This window comes from Kwoniella dejecticola, chromosome 9 (genome assembly GCF_000512565.2).
Source record: "Kwoniella dejecticola CBS 10117 chromosome 9, complete sequence".
In the NCBI taxonomy this organism is placed as follows: Eukaryota; Fungi; Basidiomycota; class Tremellomycetes; order Tremellales; family Cryptococcaceae; genus Kwoniella; species Kwoniella dejecticola.
The window spans coordinates 1,434,313-1,448,894 of NC_089309.1; the positions used below are offsets into that span (position 1 = coordinate 1,434,313).

The 14,582-nt window shown below is 47.4% G+C and overlaps 5 protein-coding genes across 5 annotated transcripts; 1 reads left to right on the forward strand and 4 right to left on the reverse strand.

Moving 5' to 3' along the window:
* Nucleotides 1-200: 200 nt before the first annotated feature.
* I303_107468 (uncharacterized protein) lies at nucleotides 201-1,347 on the forward strand (the record flags this gene model as incomplete). Its single annotated transcript, XM_018410148.1, has 5 exons — nucleotides 201-206; nucleotides 283-352; nucleotides 448-500; nucleotides 629-835; nucleotides 1,051-1,347. 5 exons carry the CDS (start codon nucleotides 201-203, stop codon nucleotides 1,345-1,347), a joined length of 633 nt encoding a protein of 210 aa, XP_018261151.1.
* A 573-nt stretch (nucleotides 1,348-1,920) lies between these two features.
* I303_107469 (uncharacterized protein) lies at nucleotides 1,921-3,982 on the reverse strand (the record flags this gene model as incomplete). The annotated part of the gene is made up of 7 exons (XM_065969594.1): nucleotides 1,921-2,349; nucleotides 2,504-2,557; nucleotides 2,651-2,965; nucleotides 3,143-3,348; nucleotides 3,435-3,555; nucleotides 3,649-3,778; nucleotides 3,945-3,982. 7 exons carry the CDS (start codon nucleotides 3,980-3,982, stop codon nucleotides 1,921-1,923), a joined length of 1,293 nt encoding a protein of 430 aa, XP_065825666.1.
* Nucleotides 3,983-4,404: 422 nt separating this feature from the next.
* I303_107470 (peptide-methionine (S)-S-oxide reductase) lies at nucleotides 4,405-5,638 on the reverse strand (the record flags this gene model as incomplete). The annotated part of the gene is made up of 6 exons (XM_018410149.2): nucleotides 4,405-4,457; nucleotides 4,533-4,612; nucleotides 4,754-4,991; nucleotides 5,207-5,300; nucleotides 5,407-5,438; nucleotides 5,551-5,638. 6 exons carry the CDS (start codon nucleotides 5,636-5,638, stop codon nucleotides 4,405-4,407), a joined length of 585 nt encoding a protein of 194 aa, XP_018261152.2.
* Nucleotides 5,639-6,279: 641 nt separating this feature from the next.
* On the reverse strand, nucleotides 6,280-8,286 carry I303_107471 (uncharacterized protein; the record flags this gene model as incomplete). The annotated part of the gene is made up of 1 exon (XM_018410150.1): nucleotides 6,280-8,286. One exon carries the CDS (start codon nucleotides 8,284-8,286, stop codon nucleotides 6,280-6,282), a length of 2,007 nt encoding a protein of 668 aa, XP_018261153.1.
* Nucleotides 8,287-10,653: 2,367 nt separating this feature from the next.
* On the reverse strand, nucleotides 10,654-14,574 carry I303_107472 (uncharacterized protein; the record flags this gene model as incomplete). The annotated part of the gene is made up of 18 exons (XM_065969595.1): nucleotides 10,654-11,171; nucleotides 11,239-11,268; nucleotides 11,330-11,366; nucleotides 11,430-11,629; nucleotides 11,694-11,733; nucleotides 11,799-12,045; nucleotides 12,126-12,341; nucleotides 12,398-12,470; nucleotides 12,526-12,588; nucleotides 12,637-12,744; nucleotides 12,800-12,840; nucleotides 12,896-12,995; nucleotides 13,054-13,226; nucleotides 13,285-13,396; nucleotides 13,468-13,689; nucleotides 13,763-13,981; nucleotides 14,063-14,275; nucleotides 14,367-14,574. The coding sequence occupies 18 exons, from the start codon at nucleotides 14,572-14,574 to the stop codon at nucleotides 10,654-10,656; spliced, it is 2,820 nt and encodes a 939-aa protein (XP_065825667.1).
* Nucleotides 14,575-14,582: the final 8 nt, after the last annotated feature.

The following is a 14,582-nucleotide window of genomic DNA, read 5'->3' on the forward strand; positions in this document are numbered from 1 at the left end:
GTGTAGGAGATTGACCCATTCGCGCTTTGGCCTGTACGCGTTTGCTCTTCTCGTCAAGTCAAAAGTGACAATAACAACCTCAACACATCAAGACCAAATACTCAACAAAGACTTCCGTCTATTTCACGCTCGGACACACCCCAAAGCAGACCTATCCAAGAAATATACAGTGACAGAGGAAGGGAATACAGCAGGGAGTCATGTCGGTTAGTGGGGACTCGGGATTCAAAAGTGGCCGCTCGAAACCATACATGAGTGCAGCTGACTCGCGCAATTCTGCAGTCTTACGAGAACAGCGCACCGACGAGGAGACCAGATATAAAGAGGAAGTTGGTAGTTGTAGGCGATGGTGGTGAGTATCCACCGAGACAGTTACCACTCCGAAACTCTGAAAAACGCCCAGAGGTGCATGAGCAGTTGGCACTAACAATTTTTGTTTCCTGTCAGGTTGCGGTAAAACATGTTTATTAACAGTGTACGCGGAGAACCGATTCCCGGAGGTAAGTTGGCCACTCCATCTTTCATCTGTATCGATCAGTCCTGGACGTGGGGAGAGAATTGGGGACGAGGATATCGGCTGTTTCTTCAGACAAAACGACTCGTTTGACTGATCTTATCTCACGCGCAGGAATACGTCCCGACCGTCTTCGAGAACCTGATAACGATGATCCCCTCGCCTAACGATCCGACGAAAATCATCGAATTGGCATTATGGGATACAGCAGGCCAAGAAGATTTCGACCGACTGAGGCCGCTGAGCTATAACGATACGGACGTCATCTTGATTGTCTTTGCGTGTAATCATAGGCCGAGTTTATTGAACGTGCAAGATAAGGTGAGTTTGTGCGGATTATGTTCTCCTTCTCCTCAAGGGTGGGCAGAGTATATGACAATAGTCACGAGGAAGGTCAAAAACATCAGAGAACCGCCTCACTCCTTCCTATCAAGAATCATGCGTAACGGATGAGCGCTGACTATCATTGACCTTTCCTTCCTTCTCACTACCGACGTAATCCTACCTCGACTGCCCACGCTCCCACGGGACATCAGTGGTACCCCGAGATGGCCCATTTCTGCGAACACGTCCCCATCCTTCTGATCTGCACCAAGACCGACCTTCGAAACGATCCGCAAACACAGTCCCTGATGGCCGCTCAGGGTGTCCAGCCTATCACTTCGATAGAGGGGGAACGAATATCCAAGGAAATAGGAGCTAAGCGGTATCTGGAATGTTCAGCCAAGGAAGGATGGGGCGTCAAAGAGGTGTTCGACGCTGCCATCAAGGAGAGTCTGAGGAAAGGGAGTGGTCGAGGGAGGGGGAAAGGCAAGAAATGCGTTGTGTTGTGATCTAGAATCAAAGAGAGGATCATCGGTCTCCTCGATTAATCAAACCGTCACGAGGTCGAGGTCGCCCCTAAATCCGGAGCCGGATACAGGTACAATTGTAGACGTCAAACACGAGTATGGAGACGAAAACGAATACGAGAGAGAAGAAGCGGGACGACTACATGTCCATAAGACCTGACTTGGACTTTGGCGTCGAGCTAGTAATAGTATTACCACAGATATACCCCGTATCCTAATATCGAAAAAAGTTGTATCTTATATATATACCATAACGACCACGACCCCTCACGGATCTCCCTTACTCTCACTCCATTTATACCCACTACGGCTATAGCTACCTAGCTTCATCGATGATAATCACTGCATATTCTGTTATGTCAGAGCATGACCAGTCTACTCGAACACATTGCATTACAGATTACAACATTTATCTGGATCTACAAGGTCATTCATTTCATTTTACCGCACAGTACAATATCATACAGTACATCAATACTACCATCCCGCAACATCCTTCCAATCTGATGACATCAGACCAAAGCATACATATCCCTTGGCCTGCCAAACGGCAGATTACAATTTCAATTGTTCCCGTAAGACCTCTTCCAGCCCGTCCACTTCATCTGCATCTGCATCTGCATCTCCACCCTCGACCTCATCCTTCGCCGTCTTCTTGCTCTTAGGCTTACGCGGCGTCTCACTCTCCTTATACCTAATCCTCAACCCCAGATTACCCTTCTCGATCATCTCTTCCAGCTCATCTCTCCATCCTAGCGCTTCAGCAAGTTCATATACCCCCGAATCGGCGTCGCCTTCATAATACATATCTTTGCCTTCCGAGTCAATGCCAGCTCTGTTTGCCGTTCGGGTGAACGGTCCGACAGGTTCTCGGTTGATAAGTAATCTCGGACAACTCGCTGGGACCTTATCGACAAGGGAGGCGAAGGGCTGGACTTGTAAAGACGTGCCTATGACTAGTAATAAATCGCATTGTTTCAGGTCCTAGAGCGGCCCATCGTCAATATCAGCACCAATTCTCTGAGATTTGTGTATTCTCCATTTCGCGTGATTGGGTTCTTCTCCAATGGGGACAAGAATAGTGCTTGAGTCCGGTCTGGGTAGACATCAAAATCAAGTCCTGAAATGACAGACTCACCGGCAATAAGTCGAAGAAACGATCAGGTAGATCCTCGCCGAAGAAGACGATGTCCTATTGTCCATGTTCGCGGTCAGCTGAGGTTTGGAGGACAGTGTGCATTCTAGCGATCGTATTTACGGCGCAAAGAACGTGAGATGCACTCACAGGCTTCACTAACCCCCCGCATTTCTCCTTGCCCTTACCCTTTCCTCTCACCTTGGATCCAGTGACCTTGTAGTCGACATCATAATCGCATCTGACCACCTTACCCTCCCTCACTCCCGCTTCCAAGATCTTCGTTCGATCCACCTCTTTTCTGCACGTTAGGCAATGCGACTTCGCGAAACTCCCATGAGCCTCGACTACCAGGTCCTCAGGACACCCAGCAAGGGTTTCGAGGGTATCGATATTTTGCGTGAATATGCGTTTGACTAATCCGTGTTGGTTGAGTTGATTCAGGAAATAATGCGTGGGTGTTGGCTATATATCGCGATTGAGACTCGACATCAGCACCATTCCAGAACATCCGGGGTGATCATACATCTTTCCCTATTGTCACGCCATTTCAGGGGAGAGCCGAGAAGAATAAATTGATAACGAATGACGAATAATGGATTATAATTATGAACGGACAATGGCGGCCAGAACAAAACGCACAAAGTATTTCCCAGGATAGATCTCCCTAGCTAATTCCCAGAACGGCCCAGGTCGTTTCTTGAAGAACCCCAACTCGAATACAGCTTCGGGGAAAGGGAGATTGAGTTTCTGGAGATTATGATATAGACCTGTTTTGGGAGATCGAAAATCTGGGATTCCAGCTGATGTCGATATTCCCGCTCCGAGCAAAAATATTATATTTTTCGCTGCGGTTCCACATCGTATCAGTCTTCTTATTCGAATGATATGAAGTTCGGGGAAAATCGGGTCAATCAGTCGCATGTAGACCCACCTTTGCCTGATTTGATCAAGTTCGCGACTCTCCTTAGACTGGTATCTCCCAAATTCGAACTTTCCTCGGGTTCTTCATTGATCTTCAGATTATTCAAATTGGGTATAGGGGGTGCGGGTGCCTAATCATTATCAATCATTAGCAGTGCTTTAAACCTGCAATTCAACGCTGTCTTACGCCCCTCATGAGGCTGAGATTGATGATAGGAACTCACATTATTATTTGAAGTGAAATTTTCTGATTCGTCGTCTCCAAACGAGGCTGCATCACGAATCGAGCCAAGAGCAGGATCATCATCCCGGGGTTCGTGGATCTCATCTAGTGGATTGGTCGGTTCGCCAGTCCTGTAGAGTGCCACTGTATCAGTGTATGCCGAAGCTGAAATACAGACATGCTTACATGCCGAGTACGCCTATCTGACTCTATTACTCTACGCGAGGGGACGATCTTTCAGACGGTGTAGTATGATCTAAGTTTCAGACAGAGGCGATGAATATCAAGGTATCACACTGAATATTGAAGTCAAGGATAATTGACGAGATTCGCATCAATTTGCCGTCTAGGTGCTCGTAGAGAGCGGACGCAGTACTAGATTTGAAATGCTCGTATAAAACATAGGAACAGGAACATCCTTTCTCTCTTGCTTTGTTCTGTCTCTCCTCAGTAAGATGCGACTTTGATCTTCGAATGGAAGGTCAAAGTGGAGGTCTGTCACCATTGATCCCCAAGAATCGGCGTCATCGCTCTCATCATGCCACCCAGAGGGCCTGATATGGCATGTCGACGCTGCGGTCACGTCGATCGTAGTGTAGCTGCATGGCTGCGAATGGAAAATGGTAGGCAGATGAGAGAACAACTTCGGTTGAAGCGTAGCATTTATTTCACTGTACTACATAACATCCATTCACATGGTTGGGGTTCCCGAAGTCTAATCTACCATACATACATGCCACAATCCACAATCCTGCCGTTACCAGTAGAATCTATGGGTCGGGCATTCATATCCTCCTGGGTTATTATCGACTGCAGGCGCATAATTCAGTAACAGTCCAATAGCTCACCTCAATCATGTATTACAAGTGTACGAAATAAACTCACGGTATTCTTGATGATAGTCTTCAGCAGGATACCATTTCCCCGCCCTCGCAATCTGCGTGACAATCGGTCTTCCCTTGAGGCTGGTGACACCAAAATGAGGGAATCAGTACGAAAAAAGCTCAACAGATACTAGGTAGTGTATTGGATCGCTGGATCATTGGATCTGGAAACAGGCCAAGAGACTGATTATCGGGGAAAGAAGCGACAAAGTGGCAACGTACTATTTCTCCTGCACTTCAGCAGTGACCTTCTTCGCCAGATCTTCCTGTTCAGACGAATGGAAGAAGATGGCACTTCGATACTGACTACCTCTATCTGGGCCTTGTCGATCTACCGTCGTAGGGTCGTGTGTCCGGTAAAAGAATTCGACGAGCTCAGCGTACGACACGGAACCCGTAGTGTAGGTGAGTTGTACTGCTTCGGCGTGGCCTGTCGTACCGGAACATACTTGTCTGTACGCTGTGGGTGGGGTGATCACGATACGGGTCAAGTCATCATGGAACAAGTGGGGTACAGTGGATGATGAGGAGTAAGCGATTCGATTCAAGTTTATGAGATGGGATAGGTCCATGAAACAGGATGAGCGAAATGACCAGGGCCAGAGTCAGCAAGATGTCTCGTACAGAGCTAAATGTCGCACACAGAGCTGGGAAATTCAAGAGAGACAAACGCACATGGATTCTCAGCTTGACCGCCTGTGTACCCCGAGATAGCTTTAAACTGAGGAAGATGTCCATAATGTTTCGAGAAGAGGTGTTCTGTGCCCCACTGCGAGCGTTATCGTAAGCATCGGTGCCGATCTCATCTTGTAACGTGAGGCTCCGCACAGAGCAGAAGACCAAAGGCCGGAGTAGTAGGGTGAGATCAAACTCACAAAGCATCCCGATGCAAAAGTAGCATGTTCAACTGCAAACAACAACAACGATCAATCGAGCGAAAAATCGCTCGTCAGCCTATTCCATACATACGCCACCCGCTAATTCTGACTAAAAGCATTCGCAGTCCAGTCCAAGCTCACCTCCTTCACCTTGACCTCCTTGCTGCACACTCTCTCGCCCTTTGATAGCGGTAGGCACAGTCGGAGGGGGCGGCGCTTTAGGAGCCATTTTCGATGCTGCGTGCGAAGAGAACGAAGCTAAGAAATTCCGGATCGGTAACATCCACTCTGTGTCTATATCAGAACCAAAGGAAAATGCCAATACGATGGCTGAGGCGAGTATCAGAACTGTTGAGGCTTTGATCGTGGCGAGATGGTGGAAGCTTTACGAAGTGAGTCCCGTTTAGGTCACGCTGTATACAGTATAAGTAGTACACAAAAGTCGAAGAAAGTAGTATGAGTATAGTATCAGTGACCAGTGGCGTGAAATGAGATGAGATGACGATCTAACAGCTCCATCATGAAATCCGATGATGAAATCCAAAGTGGAGGTCGACCACCAAACTCGAAGTAAGCTTACGAAAGCATAGCATAACTCAACTGTACAAATGTACAAATGTACACCGGCAAATGCAAATGCAAATGCTCTGAATGGCGATCAAAGATTGTAGTTTGTACATCAGCAACCACAGGAAATGAATGCTCTATGTGTTCATTACATGCGTGCATCAACAGGGCTGCCTGTTGACTGTTGAGCTAAATGTCTGTCTATCTAGTCTATCTTTATGTCTATGTCTATATCAACAAAACAAAAGACCGCAAAGATCAAACAACAAACAACATGAATAGCCATGAATGCCAATCCATATATCAGTATATCCTCAATCCTCGATCTTTATGATACCCCATTTCTTCCTCTTCGTACCCCGTCGCACTTCTAGCTATGCACGGTTTCGTATTCCCTGGCCCAATCCCAATATCAAGTAGCCCGTTCGCGCATGCTTTCTGAGCTTGCTGCTGAATCGATTTCGCAGGTGCCGAACCTCTTCTCAGGAGATTCACTCCTGCGCCAGTCAAAGGGATAGAGTGATTATCCAAGGGAGGAGTCTTAGGTGGTATCTTCGCTATTTCACCTGAAGATCGAATCATCGGCGTGGATTGCGGTTCATAGTTGTGGATATTACTCGAAGTGGCGTTCCTCTTCAATATTGATCTAGTCGAATGACAACGACCATCCAATTTCGGTGTGGGTAATGAATTTTTCCTATTTCCTGATGCGCCTCCAGTCTGAGGTGTTATCGATTCTCTCGAAGCAGAAGCAGAGGCAGAGGCTGAAGTAGCAGTCGAGGTCGAGGCCGAAGGTAATTTGAATTGATTTGTCCCCTTTTCCTTTTGACAACCCAAAGCCAAAGAAGAAGCCTTGTGACGATTAGGATTCGGAAAAAAAGCATAATCGTCCGATTTCCATCCTTTTCTAGCTGCAACTTCGACCGAGCCTGAGTCTCTCCTTCTGCACAGATCAAAGGCTGATGGTGATCTGGCGGCAGGGGGCACTTGGATTGAGGAAGCCTTAAGGCGGATAGGGGGTGGGGGAGATCTGTGCCTCGTACATCGGTTCGAAGACGGCTTGGTGTTCTCGTTGATCGCTATAGAGGTCTTACGTCCTCGCACAGGCATAGGCTGATTATCATTATCGAAACAATCGTCTGTCGAAGTCATGTAATTCAACAACGGCTGCTGCTGTGGAATGGTAGTTGATCTTCGTTTCGGAGTCGCCAAGTAATCTTTGTTCCATTCGATGACATTGTTGTTCCAATCAGAGGTTGTCCGCGATCGAGACGGTCCAGCAAAGATACGATCCGCACCGTGATTTATGGCATCGTCATCATCATCTTCCTCAGACGTGTCGCCATCTTCTTCGTCCTCCATGTACCCCGCATCCTCTTCATCGCTATCATGCCCCGGAATCGGTAATGGTGAGTCCACTATATAATCTTCATTTTCATCTTCATCTTCGTCTTCGTCGTCGTCTTCCTCATTATCCTCGTTGTCTTGCTCGTCGTCCTCCTGAATTTCCTTCTCCACCTGCCCGCGTATTTTTCCCCAATTGGGTCTGACACACGGACTGCGCGGCAATCTTCCGCAAGCATAGGAAGAAGTCGGGGAAGCTGAAGTAGACGTAGATCGAGATGGCGGTCGACTGGGTCCAGCTCTCGGGGAAGAGACAGCGAAAGTCAAGATCGAAGGTCGTTTTCTAATCACAGGTGGACATCTTCCATTGCCAATGCCATCGTGATCCTCAAGATTCAGCTTATTTATGCCCAATCCGAAGGCTCCAAGATTATCTTCACTAGCCGATGTAGACATCGTGTCTCTTCTCAGGATCGGTCGATTACTTCCTTCTCCGGAACTACTTCTTCCCTGGTATTGGGTGTGACTCTGGCTATGCCCGGAGAATGATTTCTGGTTGTTGTTACTGAATTGCTGATCTTTGGCAACAATCGCGGTAGATTGGAACAAACAACTTATGAGGGATGGCGATTGGATACTTGATCTCTTCGACTCTGTAGGTCCCGCCCAATCAGAAGAGAAGGCTTCGGAATCTGTCGAGGCTGTCGTCGAGGAAGGGACGGGGATCTTGTTGAACGAGAGCGCCTCGAAGACTGGGGATGGGAGGATAGAGTTGTATCGGGATGAAGGTTGAGAGGATCTGGCATGTTTGAGTTCCTCAGTCTCGTCGAAAGGAGGCGTGGCTGATATGGGCGAAGTGACGAACAGGGATTGACCGTGATCGTGTCCGTGAGGAGAAGAGGCGGTAGAAGGAGGAGGAAAGACTAAAGGGCACGAGGTGAATAAAGGTTGAACGTGAGGTGACATTGCGTATTAATGTTATATTGCAGCGGCTCGAGCTGATGGAGATTAAGACGGGATATGCTTTGCTGAGTCTCCTACGAGGTGATCGGAACTAGCTTTCTGTGTCGAGCTTTAGACTAGATATACTGCTAAGGAAAAGGGGTTTTCGGTTGATGAGGCCTCGTTCGGACGATCAAGGATTGTCCATTTATTGGGTGTTCATCTTGAAAACCGAAGGGAAGGGTGGATTCGGAGGATGTGAGAAATATCGTGTGATATGGATAATAGCTGTTAGTTCCTCTGAAGAGCGATCAAAGGATGAGATCGTCTGCTTGAAGATCTTCCGATTATCGTTGAGGAGAGGAATCTTCCGTACGAAATGAATCAAAGGTCGCTTGGCGGTCGACCTCCGCGGTGCCGATGCCCTACAAAAGAAGGTGTGTTATGATCTTCTACTAATTGGAATGATCATCTTGAATGACTTCGCTTTTGTTTTTGTTTCTGTTGTTGTTCTGACAATCTAAAGATCGATCCGAGAAGGAGTAGAGTTCTTGTTTGTTTGTCACAGGGTATGAGTGGTGAGTAGTGAGTGGTGAGTGTAGAGTGCTTGGTGAGAAGGAGAAAATGGATTTTTGGGAAAAGATGAAACGAGGAACGCTTTTTTGGTCTTGTCCAAGTTTCCTATTCTTTTCGGATATGGGTTTCGTCTTCTTCTTCCTCTTTTTTGGGCTTGGTGAGCCTCCCTACGAGTACGTGAGGTTTGTTGCGGATTATTCGAGCTGCGAGGTGGTTAAGAAGTCTGATATGGTCTATTGAATGGCTTTTGGGCAGCTTGGATACTTGCATGTGAATTTCAATAGAAAACTATGGCTAGTCGTGTGAGTGATTTGGAAAGTGCCCTGAACCTACGAGTAAATCGTAATGGTAATCAAGGTCATTACAAATTCAAGGGTAAAACGATGAAACGATGAAACCCTCAATTGAAATTTTGGGGTTATCAACTAAAGAAATATGGAGAATTACAATTTCTGCACCTTAATTTTCCTTTTCCCCAAGCTCCCCTTATTTCAGTTCAGTGCCTTTACCCCTTGGCACTTGAATTGATCACTCGTTTCTTTCCGTCTAGATGTAGACAGCAAGCTGGAAAAGTATGGAACCCTACCCTTGTGAAAGCAGACCCCTTAAGCTTGGAGTGTTATCCTGTTCCGTAGCTTGAAATCCAATTCACGCACAGACAGAAGTGCGTAATCATTTCTGCAAAATTCAACCGAATTCTTCTTTCCTCTTTTCCTTGATTTCTCTCCGACATGCACTGAAAGAAAGTGCAAAGTGCGGGATCAAGAAAATTCAATTGAGAGCCCTTAACACGTGCATCCCCCCTTTTCAGGTCCCTTTCGCCCTAAAACGACGCCACACAAACGTCATTTCAAAGTGAACCCGAGACAAAACCCCCATCCTCTCCCACGCGAGCAATCTTTTTCTTACCCCTTTACCCCTTACCCCTATTTCCCCCTTGATCCCTATTCATTCCATTCCATTCAGGATCAGGACGCGAGTTCCAGGGGGTGATTCCAAATTGCATGAATTCGATTGGTTTGACCTGACTGAACTGACATTCGACATCACTCAGGCTCGGCTCAGGCTCTAGGTCACTGTAGTCTGTAGTCTGTGGTCTGTAACACCCCTAATACAACACTGGGCAAAGGCAAAATCGCATTCAGCTAAATCAAGATGCCCGTGGCGAGGGGGTTGGGTTGACGACGATGATGCGAGTGACGTCTATAAATGAAATTTAGAGATCCAGATCACCGTATTAGGGTGGCACTACCAATCCACCAAGCTGCAAGCTACCATGTTATCATTAGGTTTTAGATCCTAGATCCTAGATTCTAGACTTGACGAAGGAACAAGAAGACCTGAGCTATTAGATCCATCCGTCATATCGGATCGGAGGGGATATGTCTGGTTCATATTCCGCATGTCTGGTACAATGACGCCCATGTACGAGAAAGCGATACGAAAGCAACGTACGGAAGTCTGCATGTCTGTATGGCTTATGCCGTGCCGAGTCGGCCTGTCATGCACCCTGGTACCCACAAGACTGTATCAATCGATACTTCGGCAACCGTGGCAGATGAAGGCTGAACCGTGGTGTCGGACCTCCGACAACGACATAAGAATACTCGTAACACTGCATCATATCGTGTTTACACAATTACTCGTACATCCATGAATCGTCTACAGAAACGAGACCAGCGATATTTCATACACAGCATATACACATACAAGGTCTCTCCCTACCATCGTACTGGGATCCAGAAGCGCAAATTCACAAAAAGAGCAGAAGCATAGCAAACGCAGTCGCAGTCCAATCAATCACTTGACTCGACTTCACCTGCCTTCCCGTTCTTTCAACTCTTTCAAAGCTCTTTCATATCCCCGCTGTTCCGCCTCTTGTTCCTCCTTACTCAGTTGGCTCTCCCCGGTCCTAGACGTATCAGCCTTGGCATTGGCCTCGCCCGTCCTTGAAGCAGATTCATCTTGAGCTGACACTTGCGTCGGAGCTTGAATACTGATCTTCTCCATATCCTTTTCTACTAGATCTTCTCCCTTTTCACCTTGACTCTGAGTTTGACTAGAATCCTCTTCTAGAGCACTCGCATCTCCGGCCAATAATCTCTTCGCTCGTTTTTTCAACTGTTCATTCCGTTCTTTCACTTTCGCCGGCGTAGTCATGTCTTCAAACTTCTTAGATAATTCCGTTTTCTTCTCTTCCGACAAAGTAGCTAACGATTCAACAGAGAGGAGTTTTCTAGGTTGTTGTAAGACGATTTCTTGTGGTGCAGAAAACTTGTTTTTAAATGCTTTTGTGGCTCCTCTCAATGGCAACGAGATTGCTCCCATAATTCCTATTCATCCCTATTCATCAAAACTGCTCTTCCAGCGCTCTGTTTGTTTTCATTTAGAGGTACTCACCGATAGCTGGTCTGACGGTCGCATTGACATCTAACAAACCATCATTCAGCTCATTATTCAGCTCCAAAATTCGGCGCAGGCAACGACTTACAACTTCTTCCCATTCCTTTGATGGCTCCGACAAAGCCCTAGCACACAATCGAATAATCAGCTGACCTTCTCCGCTAAACTTCAAATGGTAGAAGAGGCACCTCTTTCTTAGCTCCTTCGACCGGCTCTCTGACTAATCCAGTGATACCGTCCCAATATCCGTAGAAGACACCTTTCGCTCCTTCTTTCACGCCACTCTCAAAATCGTCCACTTTACCCTTCTCGCGAACCTCCTCAGAACCGATCATGCGAGGTATATTGTCCATCCCCTCATAGATGTTATCGACGATGTTAATCAGACCTATGCGCATTGCGTCAGCTTCGGTCTACCTACCTTCGCACCTCAACAAGGGTGCAGGACCCACCTCTCGGGATGGCCGTGGTCGTATTGATAATTCCCTTTGGCTAGGAGCACAGAAACTTCAGCCCCATTCCCCAAAGTTGGACAAATCGTAATATCGGCGACTCACCGGATTATAGAAGATCTGCGCGATACCGGAATAATAGCCAGTGACAGTCCCGAGAATAGCAGTAGCCCCACCGCTGATAGGATCAACTACTCTTCTCTTCGAGTCGTACTCTTTCGCTCGGTGAACTTCTAGGTCTTTCCAATCGATCATTCCCTTTTCCACCATCAGAGCAGCGACAGGACCACTCAGCCTCAGATGGAGTTTGTCGGAATACCATAAGGCCAATCGGCTGGGATCAACGTCGCATCTGCGTGGAAGTAGCCGTCAGTACTTGTCTAGCATTATCTCACCTTGCTTCAACCCTTGTTCGGCGGAATGGATATTCACCTCATATTCAACAAGGGTAGATGTCTATGGAAACTTTCAACTCCCTTGATCTCTCCATTCTCGGACTTGATTTTCTGCGCCATCTCGCCGGCAGCAGACTTGGCGTGAGGCGATATCGCAAATTCTAACGCTTTGGCTAGGTTCTCTACGTTGAGCGTTTTCTGTGGAATCGGTGCTGGCCCCGCTCCTGCCTTATGTATCATGTTGCCCCAGAAGCTGTGTTTCGGAAGCGTCAGTTGCAGCGAAAAAGGCAGAAATTTCATCCGACGTACGCTTGATCGCCGAAGAAGGGTACTACGATCGTTGGCAAGCCGTTCCGCAGACCAATCGCGGTCGTTCCGGCCCCTAAGATAGATCGTCAGCTATAGATCAACAAGTGAACGTCGCTAATCCAGCTTACCACCGTGATGACACACCGCACTGACACGGCCTTCCGAGAAAAGCCAATCATGGGGGATGTTGCCTGAGAATATCATGAGCTATAGTATTCTTCAGCAGACTAGGGACTAACCTTCCAAGATAAACACATTATCCGGGACTTCGGCGCCTCCTAGTCCTCCCCATCCCGCACTAACCAGTGCCCGCACTTTGGCAGACTTGACTGCATCAAAAATTGTTTCTACCAGAGTGGTGAGCTTCATTGGAATGAGATTCGCACTATCAAGCGAACTCACTGGTCATAGCTGCAGCATCCTCAACAACGACAGAACCAAAGCTGTTGGATGTTCCGTGAATTAGCGTGGACCCTGCTCAGTGACATTTCCGCTTACCCGATGTATATAGGCGGATCACCGGCTTTCAAAAATTCTTTCAGTTCTTGTTCAGGCTGGAAAGTCTGATCTCCTTCCATGAAATAGAAGCCCGAGATGTCTAGGTTTTATAGAATCTTCAGCCATCTCAGGGGCGGTGATTAGTCCGTCAAGCTCACCAATGTGCTCTTTCCAGTCCTTGGGCTTCTCTATCAAACCTTGACTCCAGCAGTATGTCCAGGGTATCTTCAGTCTATCAACGATTGATGGTCCAGACCCCATAGACAGAGGCTCGAGGAATAATGTCTTGCTTCGGAAAGAATTGATCACATCGCCTAAGCCTTGCCAAGTACTGTTCAAATTTCGCATCAGCTCAGATGGCCGGAGTCTCATCGCACAGAAAAACCCACAGCATCTCAGCCAGAGCGAAACTTAGGTAATTCGTCAACCCCTTCTCGGCATTAGATTGCTCAACATTGACCAAAGGGTGATTGAAAGCCGTTGTGGGCGACCATGGCATGGCTAATGTCCAAGGGACATCCATGTAAGCTGTGGTCCAACTCATGACCAGCTATACCGGGTACCAGACATACTGAATGACATATGAAGAGGCAGTCCCAAAGCCTCGGCTATGTGTACATGACCAAAAGCAGGCGGATTACTGATTATAGCGTCCGCAGCGAACGGTCTGCCAGTGACTGGATCGGGTGTATAAGTCGATTGATGGAATCCTTCGAGCATTTCACTCGTCATCTTTCGCTTCGAGGATATATCGCCATTTGTCAAGCTCGCCATTCCTGGTAACAAACCGGGATCTACGAAAGCTCGGGATCAGTGCGAATTCCACAATTTCGCGCGAAGCTTCGTGCGAACAGATGGAAGACTCGCTTTTGACCATATACGCCATCAATTCTTTGGGATTACCACCGACATCGAAATATTCAAGCTTCCCTTCTAGACTCTCGCCGTCGATGCCCTTTTTGCCTCTGAGGTACTTGTTGCCTTCGATCACAAATTCCTTGAAATCTGGATGCGTGGCGATTCTGACCCGATGAGAATGCGTGGTGATGAGATGCAGAGCAAGAGACATGTACGGTTGAACATCACCTATCGAAAGCCAGCTTCAACAATGTCTCTATTGGTCCGCCTTGATTGGCTGCGCAGATTGTGATTGAGAACTGGACGTACCTCTTGAGCCCACTATGAAGATCACGATATTCAAGGGGGGACATTTGACTCCCTCCCTTCGGTCAACCGCGTACTCCTTGACAGGTCTCGCATAATCTTTCGGTAAGTCCGGTAGAGGTTTCTTGAGATTCACCCAGATATTGATCATTCCCATATCATCCAGAACCGCCTTCGAATCCAATCCCGGACCACCCGAAGTGAAGTTCGCATAATCTGTTCCTCAGGACATATGCGTTATTCAGTCATATTCTAGCCCTTCTGTGGACAAAGGATCACGATTACATGGTCAAGTCAGGACACTCACCGACACTTGGATCTACTTCTACTTTTCCAACTTTGACTCTCTTGACTCCAGCCTTTTTCTCCTTCTCCACCCTGTCTTTCCTATCTTTCTTGCTCTCGTCTGGGGGTATAGTCGGATCATCTTCCTCTGCAGGTAAGACTATCCCTTGTTCTTCCTCGCTGTCCTGTTGTAGATAGTATGGCTTGTTACTGTCGTCTTTGGTGACCATATTGCTAA